This window comes from Merops nubicus, unplaced genomic scaffold, assembly GCF_000691845.1.
Source record: "Merops nubicus isolate BGI_N331 unplaced genomic scaffold, ASM69184v1 scaffold32406, whole genome shotgun sequence".
NCBI lineage: Eukaryota > Metazoa > Chordata > Aves > Coraciiformes > Meropidae > Merops > Merops nubicus.
Genome location: NW_008617491.1, coordinates 20,687 through 43,439, shown reverse-complemented (window position 1 = coordinate 43,439; position 22,753 = coordinate 20,687). Strand labels below are relative to the sequence as shown.

At 44.2% G+C, this 22,753-nt stretch overlaps 1 protein-coding gene across 1 annotated transcript; it reads right to left on the bottom strand.

The window, feature by feature from the left end:
- Nucleotides 1-306: 306 nt before the first annotated feature.
- On the bottom strand, nucleotides 307-20,024 carry LOC103775701 (bone morphogenetic protein 7). The gene is made up of 6 exons (XM_008943174.1): nucleotides 19,785-20,024; nucleotides 9,643-9,791; nucleotides 4,826-5,023; nucleotides 2,936-3,012; nucleotides 2,168-2,278; nucleotides 307-889 (listed from the first exon to the last, which is right to left on the bottom strand). Exons 1-6 carry the CDS (start codon nucleotides 19,997-19,999, stop codon nucleotides 740-742), a joined length of 900 nt encoding a protein of 299 aa, XP_008941422.1. The 5' UTR covers nucleotides 20,000-20,024; the 3' UTR covers nucleotides 307-739.
- Between the last annotated feature and the right edge of the window lie 2,729 nt (nucleotides 20,025-22,753).

The following is a 22,753-nucleotide window of genomic DNA, read 5'->3' as shown; positions in this document are numbered from 1 at the left end:
AATTAAAATTCTTTTTGGTTGCTGGAGGAAATTTCCTTCTCTGATGACTGGAAAAAGTATACTCAAAAAGACTTGCTCTTTGGAATGATTTTCTTTAAGATTTTTTGCTTGCCAATTGGAGGTTTTTTTTTTTTTCTTAGACTGATCTGTCCTTTGGATTTGCATCAATCCAGATACAGCTTTTGCTACTAGAGTGAAAACTGAACATTGCATGGAATTAATCTTTGGTTTTGCTCATGAAATTGAAGCAAACAGAGGGATGGAAATAATAATTCTCTAACAAAATACCTGTTCACTCCAGGTATATTTTGTTCACTTATTTTATTGCAAACTGTGTTACAGGCACTACACATGCTTATTAGTCACAGCACATTCTCACCTTGGGTAGATTATTATTTTTTAACTCGCAATCAACACGGGTGAGTTTGCAACCTTCAGAAAGACTCATTTGCAAAAGTATGTATTGTAGGAGCCAATTTTGTAGGCAGATTTAGTTTTAAATGGTTTCTCTGGCTTGTTTCAGTTTACAAGCTCATTGTCTGTAATAAACTAAAACAAAATGTGTTCAAATGCCACTTAGATCCAGAAACTGTTCCATTGTCTGAACTTTCAGAAGCCCAGTCCTAAAAACTGTTTGGGATTTTTTAAACCCATTGCTGGAGTGCTAACCTTTTCCCCTCCCCCACGTTGCTGTACAAAACCACTCTCCACAAATAACTTTTTTTTCTTTCCTACAAATCTAATGACAGCCACATGCTCGTACCACCATATTCCTGTATTTTTTTAAGATAACATTGGAGCTGTCATCGAAATAGAGCACTGAGATGGCATTCAGTTGTGTAGGAGCACAGCAGGGTTTCGGCACAGTCTCTGGGTTTATAAAGTGAACCTGGGGAATGAAAGTAGAAGCACGTTAAGATTTACTTTTCCCCTCTCCTCCCACATGTTTTTCTTTCCCAGGCAACCTTCTGTCTGTCCCACACACTCACTCAGACATGTTTTGAACACCTGGCTTTGTGTACAAACGTCTTGAGATGTCCCCTGCGTGTGCCGAGGCCGACGCACGCACCCGAGTCGGGCCGCGCTGGAAATCTTTCAGTGAGGCAGGTTTTCATTAGAGAATTCCCCTTTGTCAGAGCAGCCAGTGTTCTGCAGAAGTGTACCAGTTACAATAGGCCCTGTGGGGCATGGGGGTGAGGTTTTGTGAGGAATCGCATAAGCCCTGGGCAGGGGCCCCTCTCCCTGTGGCTGGCAGCACCGAGACCCAGCTGGGGCCAAGGGCTCCGGCTCCCCTGTGTTCCCTGATCTGGGACCTCTGAGGAGAGGGGGGGGAGAAAGCAAAGAAAAGGCAATCTGCCAGGAGAGAAACATGCAAAGATTTATTCTCTTGGAAACGTGGATGCTGCTTTTTTCCCTACCACTTTTTGTAATGTTGTCCTTGGATGTGCACAGGACACGGGACAGGGATGAGAGGGTGGAGTGAGCCTCCCTGTGCCCTGCCGGCGTGTGCAGGGGGCCTGGGCTGCTCAGAGGGACCCGAGCTGGGGAGGGGAGGGTGTTCTGGCCCGTGAGCTGGGCAGGCTGCATAGCTGGCACTCGGGACCAGTGTATCCTCGGGCTCAGGCCAAGAGCTGTGGTGCATTGGCACAATGGTCCCCTGCGCACAGGCGCTGTGTCACGAGCACATGCCAGCTCGGGGCTCCCATGTGGACATTGCACAATTTCATAAAAATAATACACCCACTGAGCAGCTGGGCTGTGTGATTCTGGGACTCACTGACCCCTTCCTCAGCCTGCCCCCACATCTGCTTTTGGTGGCAGCATACAGTGGATCCTGACTGAGTTTTTCCAAGAGAGTGGGTCTCGCATCCCGCTCTTCCCTCCCCATGCAGTGGGACTATACCACCATTACGATGTCTATCATTGGGCCCTTTTAAACTAGAGAGAGCATGTCAATGCTTGCAGCAAAGACAGGGTAATTCCTAGCCAACTATTAATTCAGGCCACTTGGCTAGACATGTTAAGCCAGATGCTGCAGGCAACTTAATAAGCTAATGCAGACCTTCCTTCTCTTGTTCGCTTAGAGATTTTTTTTTTTGTGTATAGACTTATTTCTGAGCAGCACCTATCAGCTAGAACTGTGTACTAGGAGGAACAGTGCACCTACCAGTGTCTGTACAATGGCATGATTTGTAGCATTCATGTATGAATTCAATGGGAAAGCACATTCTCCTTCACAGTAATAGGCAGCGTAGCCCTCTGGAGCGATGATCCAGTCCTTCAATGAATGGAAGTTGTTAGATTGCAAAGAAAGACACAAATATTGTGCAGTGAAACAAAAACAGCACATGAATCTATCAATTAATACATCCACATGCAATTACAGTGACCTACAAAATAAAAATCTGGTACACTGGCCTTTGCAGTGGTATCTTCTACACCTCTACAGCTACTGCTTTTCCTGGAGAGACTGATTTCACTTTGAAAATGTGCCCATAATGTAGCTGAATTTCAGGGTTTAGCTGTTTATACATTCAGCATCTTCCTCCTGGCTGTTCACAAGGGTCACCTCACTCACCACTGAAATGCAGGTACAAGCTTTCAGAAATGAAAATGTCTTTAACCAGGTCTAAAAGAACTAATAGATGAAAATGGGAGAGCTGTATGTGCATCCAGCACTGCCAGAGGAAATTCAGGGCCAGAGTCTCTCAAAAGGACCCAAGTGTCTTGAGTTTGTAGCCAGTTTTCATGCTAGATTTCTGTACACGTAACTCCACAGAAGCAATTCTGAAGCAGGCTAAAGGCAATATATGACTTTTTCCTCTCAGGGAAAAAAAAAAAAAAATCCAGTTATTGGCTTGATCTCAGTATTGCAGCTTGAGGAGTGATGTGCCAAGGCAGCCCGGGTCCCAGCCCGGCCCTGCACAGCCCTTACCTGCCACCCCAGGTCCCTGAAGCTGACGTAGAGCTCGTGCTTCTTGCAGGCTTGTCGCTGGTCGCTGCTGCTGTTCTCTGCCAGGGGAGAAGGAGTGCCTGTAAGGCTTGCTGCGTGCCCAGCAGTGCCCAGCAGGGGCTGAGCCATCGCTGCCCCTCTCTGGGGCACTGGGAGCTTTTTTTTTTAAAACATTTTCAGTTTTAGTCATAAAATAATGGTTAGGTTAAAGACATATGAAATACTCCTCTGACTTTTTGTGCAAAAATCCAAAAAAGGCTTGGGAAAAGAGCTTTCTTTTTTTTTTTTTTTTCCTTTTTTTGTTGTCTTGGGCTTCCTCTGACCTCGTATTAGCAAACAGGGGATCTATCTGATTACTGCCTACTATATAAAAAGAGAACCTGTGAAAGGAGCGATAGGTAAAGGCACCCTTTACTTATTTTCTAAATTCCTTTGAATCACCTGCAATAATAAAGGTTATAGTTGCACCTTCAGGCCTACAAAAAGGAACATATGATATTAAGATAATGTGGCATTGGTCCTTCTGTCCAGTGCAGCTGGATCCAGGTTCCAGACTTCCCACAAGGGGCAACAGTGCTGAAGCCAGTGAAGAAAGCCTGGGTCTGGATGGTGGAGCTGAACAACCATGACTATCAGTATGGTTTTTGTGTCCATCTTGGACATACAGCCTCAGCTGGAGACCCAAGAAGTACCAGAAAATATTTTTTCAACACTTGTTGAAACACTTGGAAGCTAACTCAGCGTGGGGACCCCCAAGGATTCTAACCCACTCACAGATTAAGAAATTCTTTTGTCCACTACCCATCCCTTAAAAATGGAATTGATATAACCAACGAAGGATAAAAATGTACACTTAAACTGCTGCCCATCTACGCTTGGGGAACTGCAACACCCAGAGCTTGGAAACAAACGCCATGGAAAACCATTTTAAGAGACTCTTGGATTTTGGGGGAGAGGTACAGAAATAGGTGCATGTGGGCAGGTCAGAGAAACCCCACCTATCACCTGGCCTGCAAAAAACATGATTAGTTCTCAGACAGGAATGACCTGATTAAATATATGGAAGCTGCAACAAGACTGGGAGAGAGTTCTCCTATAGCCTTGCAGGTGACCCCATGTGACCCACAGCACAAGTGAGCTGCATAAGATGATACTGTGCCCTACATCATCCTCTTCTCCCACCTCTTGCAAGTTCTCCTTCCATTCAGTGAAGCACTCACAGAAGTAGAGCTGGAATTTGCCACTGCCCTCAGCAGAGCTAGCCCTGCACTCTGGTTCCTGCTGGGAAGGTCACCAAGGACCCGTTATTCTGAGCTATCTCATAATTAAGCCATGTTTCCATTTCAGATGCCTGACGGAGTTTTCTCCCATATTAGGAAGCACAGCTCCCTCCAAAATAGCTGTGGTTATCCTGAGCAACAAGTGGGCTTTCCTACTCTGTGCAAAACTTCTGGGACTAGCACATTTTTTTTGGAAGCTAAACTTAAAATCACAAATTCTGAAAATCTACAATATTTTGATTCAGATTCACTGAACTATAATATCATTTTGGTCACCTGCTTATTGCTTTAATGTAATTATCTTATTTCAAAATGAGAATTGATTTGACTTCATGTGGGAGAAAAGGGGATTTCTGATGAGGTGCTTTTAAAAATGTTTATTTTTAAATTGGATTAAGAAATCCCTCAGTTTAAAATTTGTTTCAAAGAAACATTATTTTTTGAACTGTTTTGGAATCATCCCTAATAGTTTCAAACCAGCAACTGACCACTAGAAGTAGACCAAAGAGTCAACACACAGACTGAGTACGGAAGAACCCGTTCCCAGGTCACCCCACGCCCAGAAACAGGGGCCCAGGCGCCCGAGCTGTACCTGCCACGTTCGACACCCGGAAAGCTTCCTGGTTCTTGGGTGGCTTCGAGCGGTTCTGGCTCCTCTGCTTCCCCCCTGTGGAGCGGATGCTGCGGAGATGGACCTCGGTGGCCTTGAAGAAGGCGACTGTGAACGGCTGCTTGTTCTGCGGGCCGTGCCTCCCGATGAGCCCCGCCAGCTTGGGGTTGATGCTTTGCCCTTAGGGAAGGAATGGGGGGATGAGAGGGCCTGCAGGAACTCTGCATTTCCAGCAGACACGGGAGAGCTGCTGCGAGGGTGATTCCCAAGCACGTCTGTACCCATTGATCCACCAAGAGCCTCGGCTCCATCAGCAAAGCTGCTTCTGACGTGAACAGATGGGCACAGCCAGCTTCATTTCATATCTGTGCATAAAGGTTATATAAAATAGCCATACACATAATTATTTTACCCTAAATCCGCTTAGCATTAACTTTTTTCCTGCATTCTTTAGAGGGGTTTCTTTAAGTTCACCAACCTATAATTTGAAGTGATCCTATAAAAGGAACCATAAAACTCAGCCCATAGGAACACTAAATTCCCACTGGAAGGTTATTAACTTAAAATAAAAATGCCTCATATGAAATGTTGACAGAGTTCCAGATATACTGTAGCTGACAGAAACAAATGGTTCAGATCTTAGGAGATGTTTTGCTTATTTCTGTATCTATCTCAGCACTACTGTACCTGGTAACTTTGTTGCCAAGCTGTTGATTATTGTTCATGTTTCCTTCATCTGGGCTTTTAAACTCATTTATTTTTTGTAAAAGATGATTAGGTGCTTTCTCTGTAGGATTAAATTGATCATAAAATACATAAGGAGGGGGTGGCAGTGCAAAAGTTAGTATTTCTTCTTGTCTCCTCCAAAGGACATGTGGGTGCTGCTGTGAAATACAGGGGTGATTTCCAGAATTACTCTGTTCCAAGCTACTGAGTACTGCTGCTAAGGCAGAGTTGTATTAATGGCTTCTGTGATCCCTTTGCCAAGGACAGAGCCAGTCCTTGTGAGCCACCAACCCAATACACCAAAGGACAGCTGACACTTGCCTAGAGAAGCCCTGAAAGGCTGTCTGGCCAGGGAGAGCAGGCATGGGGCTCTACAGACCACTGAAAATGTCCTCTTCTTACTATTTTCTGACTACTTTGTGAAAAGAAGCTGTTAACCTGAAATATTTCTAGGTAATATTCAATAGCTGTTGGTTTTAAGATGAGTAAAGTAAATGTCAAGGCTCATGAATTATTGTCTTTATGGAATTGTTTGAATTATGGAATTGTTTCCATCTTTGCTCTTGCCCAGGGCCAAAAGACTGGTAAATGTGACAGACCCAGAAAAGGGGCCATGGCTTGAGGCCAAGAAATGGACCAGCATCAGCTAGAGTCCCTTTTCTGTTTTTCCTAAAAGTTTGCAGCCCAGCAAGCAAGTCCCAAGTGGCAATCTATGGGATTTGTGGAGAGGACTGGCTCAAGAGGGGTCTGAATTCTGAATGGGAGCTTGGCAGCAGGACAGCCACCCCCTATGGCCAAGCCTTGCAAACTACATAAAACTAATCTCAGGACAGGGCCCTGGAGAGCTTGGGCAAAACCAGTAAATGCAAAAACTGATGTAAATAGATTTATATATGGACAAACATCAACAACTTCACCTTCTGCTTAATCCACTTTCCAGAAACTGGCTCAAACAGTTCTCATTTTAAACATTTGAGGCTGAGCCCACGTAGTGCTTAAGCAAGTAGCTAATGCTAAAGAGTAAGGGGTTCCACTGGTGCTCAGGCTTCGCCTGATGGAAGAATTTCCTGACAACAAGCTCAGCTGCAGGAGTCAGAGCTCACTGAACACTGCCTCTATGGCTTTTCCTGCTCCTTCGAAGAAGCTTTCTGCTTCCCAAAGCTGTTTAAATGAGCAAGTGCAGCTACAGCTGTGGTTTTTCCAGTGTAAATTATTTTACCTTTACCATATCTCTAGAGAGTATGTCAGCAGCATGCAGTGAGGGCACCCAGCTTCACACTGGTATCTTTAGTGGAGCTGCATGAGTGCAGCAGTAAGTAGCATTTGACCCATGACTTCCTCATGTAAAACCAACTTGTCACATTCAAGACCAGCATGGTGGCAGTGTTTCCTTAGGGGAAAAAAATGCTCTGCATGCAAAGTAGCATATTTCCTCTTAATAAAGATGGGAAAAATCCACTTTTTAACTTTCCTATACGTCAAGAAAGCAAGGTTAACCACAAGGACGTGTGTAGTCACCATTATACAGGGATAAACCTCCCCAAAAGAACTAAAGCTGTGCTCTTGGCCCAGAGGGCACAGCTTTATCTGCCTTTATCAAGCTGCTTCTTTTAATACTATCAAAAATGGGATCTTAAGTAACAAACTAAGTAAACCTAACTGGGCAGCTGCTGTTCCCCTGAGAGCTTGCTGAAGGCTACTGAGTCACTCAAAGAGTTCTTCTGCCTGCTGCTTGAGTTGATCTCCATTTTCTAAGAGTAAACAAATACTCTTTGATTCCATCTAGTTATACATGTTGATAGACTTATTTGGCAAGATTAGAAAAATATAAAGATCAGTTAAATTAATTTCTTTTATATTTTTTCATCTGGACAGCGCTCATGATGATTACAGATTGCTGTATGTAATGACAGATACAAAGAAAAGTTGGTTTAGTTTCTAATTCACTTAAAGCTTTGGGGATTGCTCAAGCATATAGTGTTGAATCAAAATCCTGCTGTGTTTGCAGCATAAGATTTCCATATGAAGTCCAGGTGTAACAGAAGCTTTCTTGTTAGCACACACAGTTGGTCTAAGTCCAAAATCAAACTGTGGGAGCAAGGAAGGACATGTCCTTGCCATTCAAATAGAAAGAAAAATTCACATGTATTGTGGAGAAATGTGGATGCAAAGGTGTGTTGCCAGGGAACTTGGTTACAGAAGACAAGCAGACAACTGGGTCCTGTATCTCTGTATTTACTTTCTAATACTGCTGTTGGTTTTCTACCTTTAATGACAGGCTGATTAAGGTATTTCGTTAATCTGTTTCAAGACAGCAGCACGTTACTTAGCAAAGGACTGAAATAATATACAAGGTCAGCTAAATTTCTCAAAAGTGCAATAAGAAAACAGATTCCTAATTTTCATTGAGTCGAATAACAGATGAGAATGCACTTAGCATTGAACCTGTGAATTTCTGTCTCTGAAAGCTCCCTCCCCAACACATCTGGCTGTATGCCTTTAAGGGTCCACTTCTAACTGCTCCAGCAGAGCAGAGTTACTGTAAATGTGTGCACAGTTGTGGCCTTTCCTTGGATGCAGGATCCTGAAAAGTGTCAACTGAAATCTGTAACATTCATGAATCAGCTGCCTTCCACCTTGATGCTGAAAACCAGGACTGATTTTTGCTGTAAAGTCACTAGGTGAGGGATCCATAGTGTTTAGAGATATTAAATCTACTTCCAGCTATCACTTTTCTGTGGACTCTGAACTGGATCTTGATTGTTTTCCTATATGTGAACCACAACTGAGTGAATGTGCCATGGTTGTGGACACTAGTTCTGTAATTCAAAGTATTTCATTTAGGAGGTAAGCTGGAAACTAAAAACAAGGACAGGTGTTTGAAAATGGGTTAAGCATGTCTTGGCTGTTAATTTGCCTTACTGTTTTAACTTTAAGAGTTAAGATTAACTTGTAATTCAGGATGAATTTGAATCCTTATATGAGTATGGCAAAAGGTGTCTGTCGTTGGGGTGGGGACTAGTAACTTCCATGGTGCAGCTCCTGCTTTGTATCTGTGTTTGGGTGTCTGTATTCACCGATTGCTCAGGGGAGATTAAAACAAACCCTCTGTCACTTCACTGTGTGCAGGTCTCACATAAGTAAAATCACCCTTTCAAGTAAAAGACTTTCTGTAGGTTGCCACCTTTGAAACTGCTGTGCACAGTCTTTATGCAAAATACTACCGACTGGAAATGTTCAGAGTTGCGTAAAAACCAATAGCAAGTGATATCATAGATGCTTATCTGGAGTATGTCCTTAAATAACTACAGAGTGTTTGTAATAGTTTTGAGCTGGGTTTTGCTTAACGTCTCCTGTGAGGAAGCCAGGCAGTTCCAGATGGTCCCAGGTCCTGGGAAGACCCCAGAAGACCCAGGATGCTTTTGTTTCCTGGCACAAGTCTCCAAGTAAACATCAGGAATCTTAACTTTAAGACAAAGCAGTGTGACTTTTTAGTTAGCTCTTGGTTAAGAAAATCCCCCACCTGATTCTAAACATCCTTTCTGGAGATGTTTCAGAGCTCTTCCCACCCATTCCAAATCTCACAAATTTGTACCATAAGCACACTGAAGACCTTGGAGTCCAGACCCTAGCATGACTTTACTAGTCAGTTCTACTGCCACAAAGGAAATGAAAAGGGTTCTGAGCTGTTTTCTGAATTTGAAAGGACTTTGTGCCAATTAACACCAGCCTTCTACATCACTCAGTTGTGTCTTTTTGCACATAGCAAAGTTTCTTCCTCTCCCCTTAACAGGACTGCACTGCCTGCAAATTAGCCAGCAGCAGATGGGGAAGTGTACACAGCTAAAACTGAAATGACTGCAGACACATTACCACCCTGTTAAAGCCTTTGAGTACATCCTTAACCCAAAATATATCTATAGATTGTTTTATTATTTCCACCCTAGGCAAATTCAGGAAAAACATGCTTAAGAAACGCTATTCTAAGGAAGGAGTACTAAATGCTTCCCCAGGCTGGGAGTCGTGTACCTGAGATGGGGACTCACAGACTGACGTGGGTGTCTGAGACTCACCATCGATGCCTTCCACGGAGAGCTGCAGGCCAAGGTTGTGTTGGGGATTCACCACCCAGTGATTACTGGTTGCAGTAATGTCAAACACCAGCCACCCTTCCTCTGCAGCCCAGATTGTTCGAGAGTCGAGCAGGAACAAATTGGAATCCCTGGAAAAAGAAGAAAAGGGCAATTCCCAGTTACCCAGGCGTTCCCCTGGAGCCTCTGTGGGCATCCACACACGTGCTTTATGCTGTGCACTTGGTCAGCCTTTCAGTGACAGGCAGATTTTGCTGGAGCTGGGCTGGTGTTTTCCCCTCTCATCACCTTCAGATGAAGCACTTTTCTTCACTTCAAAAAAGGGAGGATGGGTTGAAGCAGAGTTGAGGTGGTTTTTGGGTTACTTTGCTGTTACATGTAACCTTAAAGCTGCTGATACTTCAGAAAAAACACTTGCCAGGCACAGATTTGCAAAATCATTGTTTGCATATGCAAACTTGGTAATTGGGCAGACAATGCTGCTCTTTATCCTTTCCACACGTTATTTCCTGACTTTTATGTATAATTGTAGCTTTGGTACAAGCCAGCGGGAACACTGGTGTGCATATATGTAATGGTTTTTTACATTTGTTTGCCTGAGATTACAGATAACTGATTGAGGTAATAATCCTCTGCACAGTGGTGGGTATTTTGGGTGGCAATTTTCTTTCAATTTGTTGCTTTATTTTTTTAAAGGCTCAGTTATTCTAGTTGAAGAACTAATAGCAGAAAATTAGGAGGATCTAAAATAAAGAGGATTTTGTGTATCTGAAAAGGATAGACTCCCTCTGGATTTACAAAAACCTTTCCTGGCAAATTTCTGTTAAATGAAAATTTGAGAAAACACAGGTTCTGTAAAGAAAGGAATCTTCTCTTATCAGAAATTAGGAAAGATATAAAGCTTGGCTGAAAAATAGGTTAGTGGTGCAGTTCCTTTATAAAAAATGACTTTACAAGAAGAACAAAGAAACACGGTGGAAGTGTCTAGACAAGTCCCATAAGAGCTGCTTTTGTACTTACAGTGCATAAACATAGTAACTTGTTTAAGTGTAATTATAACCTTCTGAATTAAGAAATATCCTTGGAATACCCTTTAATCATGTCCTCAAAGCTTAAAGAAGGCCTCATTAATTTTGTTAGTATTGATTTGTCAGTGTAAATATATATATTTAGCTTAGTTCATACAGTGGCTTTTGCTTGCACCAAATATCAAGCGATCAAAAATGTATCTGAGACGTACTTTCAGCACAGTAGCTTTTGTCTTGTAGCTTTCACTGACTCTTTTCCCTGTGAAATACCAGGAAATTAGAGGCTTTTGTCCCACACAGCTGACTCAAACCAGAAATGGAGTTTTATTGCAGTGTTTTTACTACCTAGCTTTCCCTTCCACCTTTGTGGGCCGGAGCATAGAAGAGACGATGACTTTCCCCTGTGAGCTAATAGATGTCACTGGCTTACATGAAATTAAACTTCTGGAATTAGGAAGGGGCTGTGGTGCAGCAATGGAGAGGGTCAACCCAGCTGTTAGGAGCTGCTCTCTGGAGCTCAGTCAGCTTTGCTGGGTGCACCCAGGATAGCTGAAGATAAACAGTCTAGATAACCCCCTCCCCTCCACATACACATTAGCTACAGGAATGTGAGATGCTTGAACTCTAACTGGGGGAACAAATTTCCTGGGGCTTCATCCCCACCCAGAAGCAAGGGCCCTGTTCCCACAGTGCATGACCCAGCCATGTGGACAACTCCTACCCTTCCCTGTTTACAACACGCTGGACAAGACCCATCCCAGAGGAGCCAGGGACGAGGGAGTAGTGCGGATTGGCCCGTCCCAATGGCTGAGTCCAAGTTTCCAGAAGTAAAGGGTTTTTATATTCACATACTGCATCATTTAAGCATGGCCCCTGACTGGAACTCATGATTCACACAAGGTTTACTTAACAGGGACTTGGCTTGTTTGGGTTTTCTCCCTTGTAGTTTGCAGGTAATAGGAATAATGATAACTTTTTATGGGTTTAGCTACTCCTCAACTGCAGTATGATTACTCAGAAAAACCAGCCTTTAAGCTTCCCATGCTGACGTGATGCAATCGGGGTAACCAGACAACATGAGGCATCAAGTACCAGGGTGAGTCAGTCTGGGAAATTGTATAATGCGTTTGTTTTCCTGTAGTTACAGCAATGTGCAAACAATAGGCCTGGAGGGGAAGCCCAAAGTGAGAAGAGATCAAAGGGACCCACTAAGGGGAAATGTCCTTCCCACACACACTTGGAACATTTGGACCTCAAAAGGCCCTGTGTCAGATGCTCCACAGAGAACCTCAAGCACTCCTGGATTAGTGCTTTCTACTCGGACCACCAGCAGCAGCCAAGTATGGGATGCAAAACCTGCCTGGTGTTGCAAGCAGAGGCTCCTGAGATTGTAGTACCTGTCTGATGGGGGAAAAAAAAAAAAAGAAAAAAAAAACAAAAAAAACCAAACCACCAACCTTCTCTTGTTCTTTTTAAAAGAACAACTTCCCTTTGTGTGAAATGCCCTGCTCTCCAAAGACTTACAGCAAACGGTGTTAAATCACTAGCTAATAGCTAGGAAGCCCTTTAGGCATCACTGCTAGACCAGATGTAATAAACATGGCAAATAAGTGTTCCTTTGCTTAGACTTAAAATTTGCTCTGAGGGTTCCCATCTAATAACTTGTCATATGAGATAGTGCTACTTAAATCTAACTAATCTAACTGGTTTGGGGTTTAGCTTTGAGATAAAGACCCAGAAAAGGAAAAGGTTTCTAGTGCACATCTCACCCTCTGGTACCTTACCTACCAACTGTACAAATATCTTGGAGTGATGTGCATAATGGCTCTGCAACCAGGAGTCAGAAAAGCACTTTGGTTCCTTGATCCTGCATTCAATCCCTTCACTTGTGAGCTTCAGAGCATGTGAGGCACCTACATTGAACCTCTTACCAGACCAAGTGATAGGAAAAGGCACATGATCCTCATTTTACAGAAAATTAAGCTGGGACATGGAAATGTTGATGTCTAGATTAGAGTTACATAAATTACGAAGACTGGATCCAGACCACAAGTATGTTTTGTCGAGACCACATCAAAATGGCTCAGTGTGCAAAGTGCTGGCATCAGCAGGAGCGTCAAAGCCTTTAGCAATGATAAAACTCAGGGCTTTCAGCTCAGTTCTCTCAAGCATCAGGCTGTCAGTGGAGCCTAGGATGAGGACAGGAGGTTGGCACTTGCCTACTAATTACTTTGGTAGTGTCTGGCACTGGATGCCAGAAAGAAGAGTCTCCTCCCATTAGAAAGCACTCCCAAAACTTTGTCTACAGGTCGTATAACTAGCGTGTGGTCTAAGAAATTTCCTTAGTGAACTTGTTTTGTGGGCGCAAGTGTGAGTAACAATTATTGCAAAGTGAGGGTGGCTGAGGAGAATGCATGTGACATCGTGTCTGGAAAGCAGCTGGAGTTATGGAGGCGGAAGGGCTGAAGCTGCCAAAAGACTGTGGAGGGCTGGTGGTACAAGTCGGGTAAGAAAAGGAATCACAGGTGATTAGTGGAAGAGGAACGGACTGGAAGAAGTGAGGTTTGTGAGGATGAGTGAAGAAATGAGAGTAGGAAAAAAATATAAAAAAGGCAAGAGTATCCTGAAAAGAAACAGTAAGGAAGAGAGTTACCATGTTGCAGTGCTGTAATTCTGAAATAAGATAAAGAATTAACAACCATGAAGCTTTATGAAAATATGTATGGGCTCTTTGCCTTTTGCTTGGGTATTTTTTCAGCCTCTAGGTTACATTTTGGTTTGAAGCCATAAACACTAGAAACGTACCCAAGAGTCAGGAGTGCAGCATGTCCCCTGATCACCTGCCTTGTGGAGCTGGGGCACAAGGAAGAACATGGACTAATGAGAGAGGGTCAGTGAAAATGTAAGAGCTGACAATTCTGTGTAGCAAGAGTAGAACAGGAGATGGAACTCTGCATTCATAAACCATAACGCTGCAAGGACTGCGCTGCTCCGGGGTACCGTTGTACCAAACAGCCTGTTTTTCTGTCTTCTTCACTCTCCCCATCCCCCCGTCAGCTCTGTTATTTCAAGCTGCTGTTTGACAAGTGGCAGTAAACACTAATGAGCACTTCCAAGTGGGATAAAAATAAATGGGAAGAAGGAGAGGCAGCAGCACTGAAGGTGACTCTCAGCAACTTTCATTACATTGCAAGACAAGCTGATCGCTGTGACTTGCTGGAGCTCTGTGGTGGGAGCACCTGGCTGTGTCCTGGCAGCAGCCAGCCCAGGGCCACCACTACCAGGTTCTGCAGTCCCCTGCCTTCGTTAGGTAATCTGCCAGCCCAAACTGTACAATGAGGTTGCTCGGCAGCTGCAATGCTCTAACCCCTACCTGCTAGTTTCAGGAACTGGAGATCTAACAGTGTTTTAAACAATAACCATATTGTGACAACGTGCAAGAGACTTTAAATGGCTTTTCAAATATAGGTCAACCCTCTCATTTCTGTTTTTAAGTGGCAAACACTTGGGGCACAGGTATGTTAAATGTCTTACTGACTCAGCATGTAAACAACAGCTACTAAACCAGGAGCATAATCCTATCCTCTTGACTGGTATTTTAACCCCAGAGGGGCTGTTTGGGTCACAGGAATGGTGTAAGATAGCAAGTTGACTAACAGGATGGACCTGGCATGGGAAGATAGGGACAGTTCACGTCCAGGTTTGAGCAGGTGGAAGGCAATGGCAGAAAAGGCAGACTGAGAGGGTGAGAGGAGATCTGGTATTAGAAGACATCTGTTTGGATTAAAAAAATGCAGCATCTAGATTCCAGTTTGCTTGGTGTCATTGACTAAGGTCGGACACAGCTGTCCAAAGACAAGCTTAGGAAAATATTTTTCAGACTTTCCTACTTTAAGAGCGCCCCAGGATCTCCCTGGGCCTCTCCCTGGCACGTTTGCAACACCCTCTGTGCACAGAGCTGATGCAGCCCTCCTCCCACACCTTCCCTTCCCCTCGTGCCTGAGGTCCCCTGCTCAGCCCTCCCTCTCCCTTCCCACTGAGGAAACCCTCCCTGAGTCCCCGGGGAGGACCTGCCAACCCAACACAGCCTGGGGTCTTCTCCATGGAAGGGACAGCCACAGCAGGACTGCAGTTTGCTGGAGGGGGCTTGCTAAGTGAGTAAAAGATTTGTTAGAGGTTTTGTAGGCTGCAGTGGCGTTTAGGAACGGTCTGCAAGAAGTCACTAGATGCAGCTCTGTTCCTGGAGAGCTATCGGATTGCCAAGCTAAAGTCCCCTTTCTACTTGCCAAGACATAAGTACAGTTATCAACTGACTTGCAGATAAGTCACACAAAAAAAAAATCAAAGATGTAGTCAGTATCTTTTTAGATGCTGTTAGTACTTGCAGGTACCATCACGGTGCTGGGACACAACATTAAAACAAACTATAACCTTCTTTGCTGCACCGTCCCTAGAACAGTCACTCTGGTGCTTAAAAAAGCACCAAAAAGAAGACACATCTGTTTCACGGGTTGGGTGGGCCCAAGTCTTTCTTAGTTACTAGAATTACATGTTTCAACCCACAACATGGAAACAGACTCCAATGAACGGGAGAAAGGGGTCTGGAGAGGGGCTCAGGTTTGAGCTGGGTGCAGAAGTAGTGTAGTCTGAAGCACAAACTAAAATGTTCCAGCTGCAAGTCAGACCCCGGAATGCATCGTGCAAGATCTTATTTTTCTGTAGGGCTGGTAACATGAGCATTCAAATAATTCACTGCCTTTGAAGCCTGTGAAATCCATAATGGCCACAAAGTGAACATGTAGCAACTACATTTCAATTACCAAAGGCTGGTCAAGTACCTGGCTTTATTCTCTCCAGTAACAAAACTCCCATCGACTTCAAAGCAGTTGGGATTTACTCCACAGTGCAAGTGCTGGGTCCAGGGAAATTGGAGATGTAACTCTGGGACAAGGTATTTTAGCTTCTGAAGGTGCAGACGTATGGGCAGGATCGAGCTCTGATGGTGAGGGGAGCTCTACAGTCTACGTTTTTCCTGCAGCTTCAGGTTAAGAAATTGAGGATGGTGCCTCAAATGGTAACCTGCTCCAGAACTGCATGGGTGCGTTCAGAAAATACACAAGTTCCAAATCAGTTGCAATAGGAGTGAGGTATCTAATCCACTTAGCTGCTGTCAGAAATCCCACCCCATACCTGCCTGTGTTTTCAACTCTTAACTCCCTTTGAAATTCTTGCTGTGGCCACTGCTTACAACAGCAGTGGAGAGTCTGAGGGTAAGGGAAAATTCTTTTGCAAAGTAGTTCACAAACTATTTCACGATTGCACTGCAAAAGTATCATAGGTCATTTTTCTCAGGCTCATGTCCATAAGCATTATTTTGATGTGTTCCCTGTGTAGCTGCCTGAGATAAATGACCTTCAACACCTTGTAGCAAGCCTTGTGCCCTGTGTTGTGTGCTCCCTAGCACTGGAAAGTGCTTTGCTTTCCCACAGCACCCAGGAGGGAGGAGAGAGAGGGCTTGGGCAGCACCTGGCTCCATGAGGGGAGCCCACAGTTCCACTAGCAGCATTTGCAACCACAAACAGGGACTTGATGTCCTGCCGCTCAACACCCTTCTAAGCCAGTTTCTGGCTTAATAAAACTCTTTCCCAGGCATTTGGGTGAGTGAACCATGAAGACCAAACAGAAGTTGGACATGAGTCACTGGACTTTAAGTTAAGCAATGAAAGCTTTGAGACACGTTATATTAGTCAAAACATCAGCTGTTTCCACAGTGTTTATGATATTAGGAACATTTTTGTTCATGAATGTACTTGTTTGCTTGAAGTGAATAACTGATGCTTTGTCCCTAAAGAATGTTATACATGCCTTTTTACAAGGCAGATGTAGCCAGTTTGAGAAGCTTGCCTTGCAATGAATTCATAGGTTTGGAAAGGCCAGAAAGAATATTTGATCACTTACTCTGGTTTTCTGTAAACACCTGTAATAGGATCTTCAGTCTGACAGAGATATAATTTCTATTAGATGAAGTCCAGTGGCATCCTGTCTGCTCTGAAGGATGGGGCTGGGCTCTTATTTTTACTGCCAGGGTTGTTGGGTGTCTCTCTGCCCATGACCTGAGCAGACAGATGGATGAGAGCTTCCACCCTGTGTTCAAGTGTTGGTAGTATTGAGGGGCAGGATTCCAGAAATAGTCTGATGTGGGTGCAGCTGTTTGTCTGCAAAGACCTATGCCTGTGTTTTTCACCAACAATAAATTGCAGACAAGAGATGTTGCTGGTTAGATACCTGCCAACCTGTCTGAACTCGTAAAGCAAGTCATTAATTGTTGAACTGCTCGTACTTATGACTTATTTGAACTGAGGGCACATCATCACACCCTCCAAACTGGAGGCTCACCTGAGGTTCACAACTGAACACCAAGCCTTTGGTGTGTATCCAATGGCCTCTTCACCCTCAAAGGATAAAATCTCCAGTTGGCCTCAGCTTGGACGTTCCAGCTGCATCTCATGCTGGTTTTCTGGCCCTAGAAGCTGTCCTGATCTCTGCTGTGTTTCTTATAAAGGAGAGATGCTGCTGCAGCTGGCCCTGGGGAGCCTGGCACTGAGCTTCTGTGCCTGGGTGCACTTACCCATCAGGTGCACAGTGTTGAGAGCACAGGTCTGGAGAACATCTGGCATTTCAGATCCCAAAAGGCAATTCCAGCAATCTCCTGGGAGATCCCACTGCTCTTCTATCATCATAAGGGAGAGGGAAAACCATCTGGGGTTTTGTTGGCCATTGTATCTGCTGTGATCTGGGGAGAGGAACCTACGGAGCTAAATGGGAGCACTGGCTTTCTTGCCTTTGTGGGGGCAGGGTCTGGCTTTGTTTTGCTCTTGTTGCTAACAACGTCAGATGGGTCGGACTTTCCAGGCTGCTCAGGACGAGACAAACAGCCAAGGAAGCATCAAAGTGAATGGGTGTTTTTTGATCAGCAGTGGAGAGAGTTTGTTTTCTTTCTCCACTTGCCCAATGACACACTGACTTGGATGACTGGCCTGTGACAGAGCTGGTTGGAAAATGTCAGTGGAAAAATGAAGAAAAAGAGCAAATATTTTTACAAATGTTAGTGACAATATTTTTACCTTTGGTCAATCCAAACCAACAGGAATATTTTTTCAGGACGAACTGTTCAAAAACTTACCGTTGCCTGTGCCAAAATGTATGCAAAGGGTGAATATGAAGGAACGCTAAAAATAGTGGTCCTGTGGTGAATATGATGCAGTAAAATTGCATCTAATCTTGTAGCTGGAACATCTGTATAATTAGCAAGATTTCTCACCTCTTCCAGCTAGTGGTTCATGCATATGCCTGCCCTTTGGATATATTTTTTTCACTTAGGAATAAGAGTTTGTGAAGGGGACAGTTTGCAGAAACACTTGCTGCTCCACGTGTACCTATCCCCAGTGGGTCCCTTGCAGCCCCCTCTAAACGTACTTTTAACACACCTGTGGATGTATCATCATAAAATTAAGTTAATGAATGTCAACCTAAGTCTGTCAGTAAGATTCCTAGTGGGCACCTACCTCACTCCTCAGGACCTGAAGAACTTCCCTGGCATCTGGTGAGGAAAGACCTTTACTCCAAGAACAGGTTTCTGGCAGTTCCCTAATGCCCTGGCACACTGGTTAGGGCCTCCTCACCTGCCAACACATCTCTTGTTTCTGCACTTCCCAAGAGTGAAAAGTCATCCCTGCAAGCTTGTACCTAAATAGCCTACTCAAGAAGTACAGCAAAAGGAGGCTTCCATCCCTGGAAGGGCCTAAGATGGAATAAATGTAAATGCTTATGATAAGCAGGACATATAATGGGTCCCACGCACATTTGTGGCTTGTTACTTCCTTTAAGAAAGCCTGGTTAAAATGTATAGTTTGAATTATCATTGTTTGATAAAAATAGGTTAATATTAGCATAGTCCCCAAACCCTGCAAGTAATTGTTTCTTTAGAAATTCCAAGAGAACCATGATTTTTAAGCCATCAAATGAGAATTTCAGATGTGGAAGAAAGCACACCAGTGGTTAAACACCTTTACCATGAAGCAAAGCTGGTTTAAAAATGTTGATAAGGTCTCCTGTCATATTTCAATTTTTTTTTTCTGCATTTTTATTAGCTCTTATAAAAATATAAAGCAAGAGTCCTGATTACACTGTATTTTTCTTATCCTTTTGGACTTTCCTGTTTTTAAATCCCTGGTGTTTCTCTTTTCATAAACCTAAATTAGGGCTGTAGTGTTATTGCCCCATATTTAGTAGTTGTAAAGAATAACTTATGATTAGGATGTGACTGTAAATACTTTTCAGGTAAATAAATACGATCTCACTTTTGGTAGGATTTGTATGTAAAGGAAATATGTGCAAATGAAACTAAGTGCCTTTGATAAATAGTTTGGGATTGCTGATTAATTGGAACTGAAAACAGATGACAAAATTGAACATATGTTCTTATTCAAGTTCCCTGGAGGATCTGTCAGGGAGCTTGGCATACATTAATAATCGCTTGGAATGGATTTAATAGCTCATCTTGTAGTTTTGCACATGCAAAACAATCAGTCAATATAAAAAGCCTGGTGTTGTCTGTTAATTAGGGATCTCGAATGCCTTTGGTAATAAGGGCTAGTAATTAAGCTGCAATTAGAAAGGAAGCATTCAGATGTGGTTTTACCACCTCAGGATCCATAAGCAGCAGGAGGGAGATGAGAGGTCTTCCAGAAATCTTGAAATACTTGAGCCTATGATCTTTCCTGCACTAGCACGTGGCCAGGCTCACTGGCTCCTCAGCTACTGAGTGCTCCCAGGGACAGTAGCCGCAGTGCTGAGGGTGCTCCCTGAGGCACGGGGAGGCTCAGGGGACACCTTCCCCCCACGCCTCGGTGGCTGACCATACGTGGACAGCATTAGCATCGACTGAGGCTTCATCCCACACCTTCTGCCTCATCCCAGCTCTGCAGACAGTTTTGCTGATGGCTCCACTGTTTCCAAAAGGGTTGGACATAACTCTCTGAGGGAAGAGACTATGCTTGTGTGACTTTCATCGGGATTTCTCTGCGGGGCACTCACCTTCCCGGGTGCTCCTGGAGTACCTGGTAGACACTAATCTGGAACGTTTCGTTATCGAAGCGTTCGCGGATGTAATCCTTGTATATCCTGAACTCGGCGGCCGTCACTGCTTCCCCCTCTGGGATTCTGGAGAGATCAAACCTGAACTCTCTGTAGTGGCAGCGCTGATGGTGAAACTCTCTGTCATGCTCCACTGAAACAGAAAAACAGCCCATTAGCCACCTGCTTTGTTCCCTTTCCCCTCACCATCAAACAAGCTTGTGAGTTGCCACAACAGAAAAGGGCAAGAATATCTGATTGCAGCATCCCGTGCTGTTGTTCAGTTCATTAAAGCACGGAGGAAATACGTGACTCTGTCTGGGCTATTATAAGCATATATGTGTTTATCAGGCTCTCTCTGAAACAGTTTTAAAGCTGGCTGGTACAGGGTGTGGGTGACGGTTGTGTTTTAATGATTTTTGGCAGCTTCATGCTTTACAAGTGACTATGGACATTTGCCACTGATAATGACCACGCTGCTATGGGAGGGAGCTGAGAGAAACAGATGGGGCTTGTCAGGAGTGCTGCTGCTTGGCCTGACTCTGCTTCTGAAAATTACACACGCACACACATACCCACACACGTGTGTACACCAATTCCAGTTCTTGAGGCTTTTCATGCTGGTGACCCACGTTTGGTGCCAGCTGAATTCATCACAAGCTCACAGCCCTGCTCCAAAGGGTCAAAGCTTTCATTTTAAAGCATATTTAGCAATCAGGGCTGTGAAGCAAATGTTCAAGGTGGGGACCTTCTTCTCCCTCCCAACCCTGACCATGAAGTAACAAGCGGCAGAGTCCTCCCAGACAGTGTCAGGGCAGTGTGTTATCCCTCAAGTGACAGGTCTGCCCATCTTCCTATGGACAGCTGATGGTCTTACGTAACACTGCTTGTGGATATTGAAGCTGAGGGTCAGTGCTGAAGAAACAAAGACTTCAGGACTGTCCTCCAGCAAGGGGGAGGCAAGGTGTCAGTGCCCCAGCCCAACACATGAAGTGAAGCAGCCTTCTCGGAACAAATTTTAAGTTAAACAGACAAGTTGAACAAAGGAAAATGGGGTAACAGAGGTATAAGGGGATGAACTGACTCTCCAGAGGTCACACTGCGTGACATTTTAAGAGCTGAGGTTTGAACCAGGGACTTCCTGTATGTCCCAGTCCTGTTGTCTGTCCACTTGACCTCCCTGCAGCTCGACTGCACAATTCAAGTAGTTAGCTCTGAGATTTTCTTGGCAAAGAATGTGTGTCTTTCTCCAGGCCTGATTCTCTTCTGGCAGCCGTAAATCCATTGTGTAAATCCATTGACATAAATGGAATTACTCCTGGAAAAGAGGCGCTTCAAGCCCGAGCCTGGGAAGTGCCGTCTGAAGGTAGGCCCTGCAGGGTCCAGCCGTGGGCCAGCCCTCGTGAGGGCCCCGGGGCAGGGCCGGGGCCGGGGCAGCGGGAGCAGGGCTCTGCCCAGGCACTCCCGGGGAGCAGGTTCAGCGCTGCTTTGCTGGCCAGGACTCAGCAGCTGGCCACGGGCTCTTCCTCCTCTCGCAATTACTGCTGCAAGCAGTCCAGGGCTCATGGTTTGCCACCGTGCGACTGCTGTTCAGGGAAATGCTTCAAAGCTCTTTCTAATGGCCGGGATTCATCTTGGAGTTTTTTAGGTACAAAACCCCTGAACTTTCCAAGACAAAGGCGATGAAGTGCAGCAAATGGTTTTATAGGTTGAGCAGTCAGCGTGAGCCGAAGGAACAGTTCTTGTTCCACCTCTAGATGCAACGTCCCGCACGGCCTCAGGAAGATCACTCAGTCTCTCGTACCCTCAAATGAGGGAATATTGTGAATATTCACCAGTGTTTGTAAAACACTTAGCAGGCTAAAACCACCCTATAAGTGCTAGCAGCACTATTAAATGTGCCTCAATCTGTTTCCTCCAAAATATTCTCAGCAAAATAAGATATAGAGAGTATGATTTCAGTCTCAAAGGAATTTGTAACTAAATTACAGAGGGAAAGGAAAAGTATTTTAATATGGAATAGTTCCTTTAACCACAACTATAGAAGAATGAATATAATGTTGTGTGGTTTTAGTCATACTACGGATAACATCACCAGTAGGGTGTATTATAGAGAGGTCTAGCAGTAGGATGTACCAATATAATTTGCTTCAAAAGGCAGGGGAAGGATGAGTTTTCAAAGGAAGGTGGGTGCAGCTTTTCACTGTACATATGTGACAACTACATCAGCCAACACTGGTCTTTGGCTGCACTTCATACATGAAGTCTGACAGCAAACACATGAAGATGAAGCTTTTTCGGGACTTGCTAGAGTTCACAGTGATTCCCACTACAGAGCCCTAGAAAAATGTGTCATATTAGTATGAAAAATTAATGGACAGGGTCATAAAATAAAGAGCCCCGAAGTTTGAACTTTCCCATGCTTTGCAGATGTTTGAATATAGGGTTCTGGGCTGAGCCATCCTTAGTGTTAAAGCAAACATTCCTGTGGCTATAGTCATTAAGATCACGAAAATATGTGGATATGTAACTGAAGAAAGAATCCCAAGAAACCTTTCAACTCAGTGTTTATTGTTTTTCCCCTTTTTCTTTGCACTCTGGACCTATCTGCTGACCCAGAAGTAACAAATCCTTTCAGAACTAATTTATGAGAAACAATGACCCTGAATCAACATCTGTTAGATGACTGCAGTAAATCTTATTACATAATTAAACAGCAAAATCTATGTTAAAATAACGTTAAGAGTCTGACTTGAACTCATAAAAGCAAGACTCTTCATTATGAAGGCTGAAACCCTATCCTTAATTCATGCTGCTGTGCCTTGGTATTTGTGGACATATGGTACAGTACACATGATCATGCACCTTTTGTAGACCCCAGTAATATCTTAAGCACAACAGCACGAGGTAAGCAGGGGAGTGCTCAAGAG

Excerpts from the sequence above, each read along its gene's own strand:
- LOC103775701 (XM_008943174.1), bottom strand. The coding sequence starts at position 19,999 with ATGGGCTGTTTTTCTGTTTCAGTGGAGCATGACAGAGAGTTTCACCAT. Across the intron at positions 9,792-19,784 it reads CTCCAGGAGCACCCGGGAAG|GGATTCCAATTTGTTCCTGC; the intron begins GTGAGTGCCCCG and ends TTCTTTTTCCAG. Across the intron at positions 890-2,167 it reads ATGCCATTGTACAGACACTG|GTTCACTTTATAAACCCAGA; the intron begins GTAGGTGCACTG and ends TTCATTCCCCAG.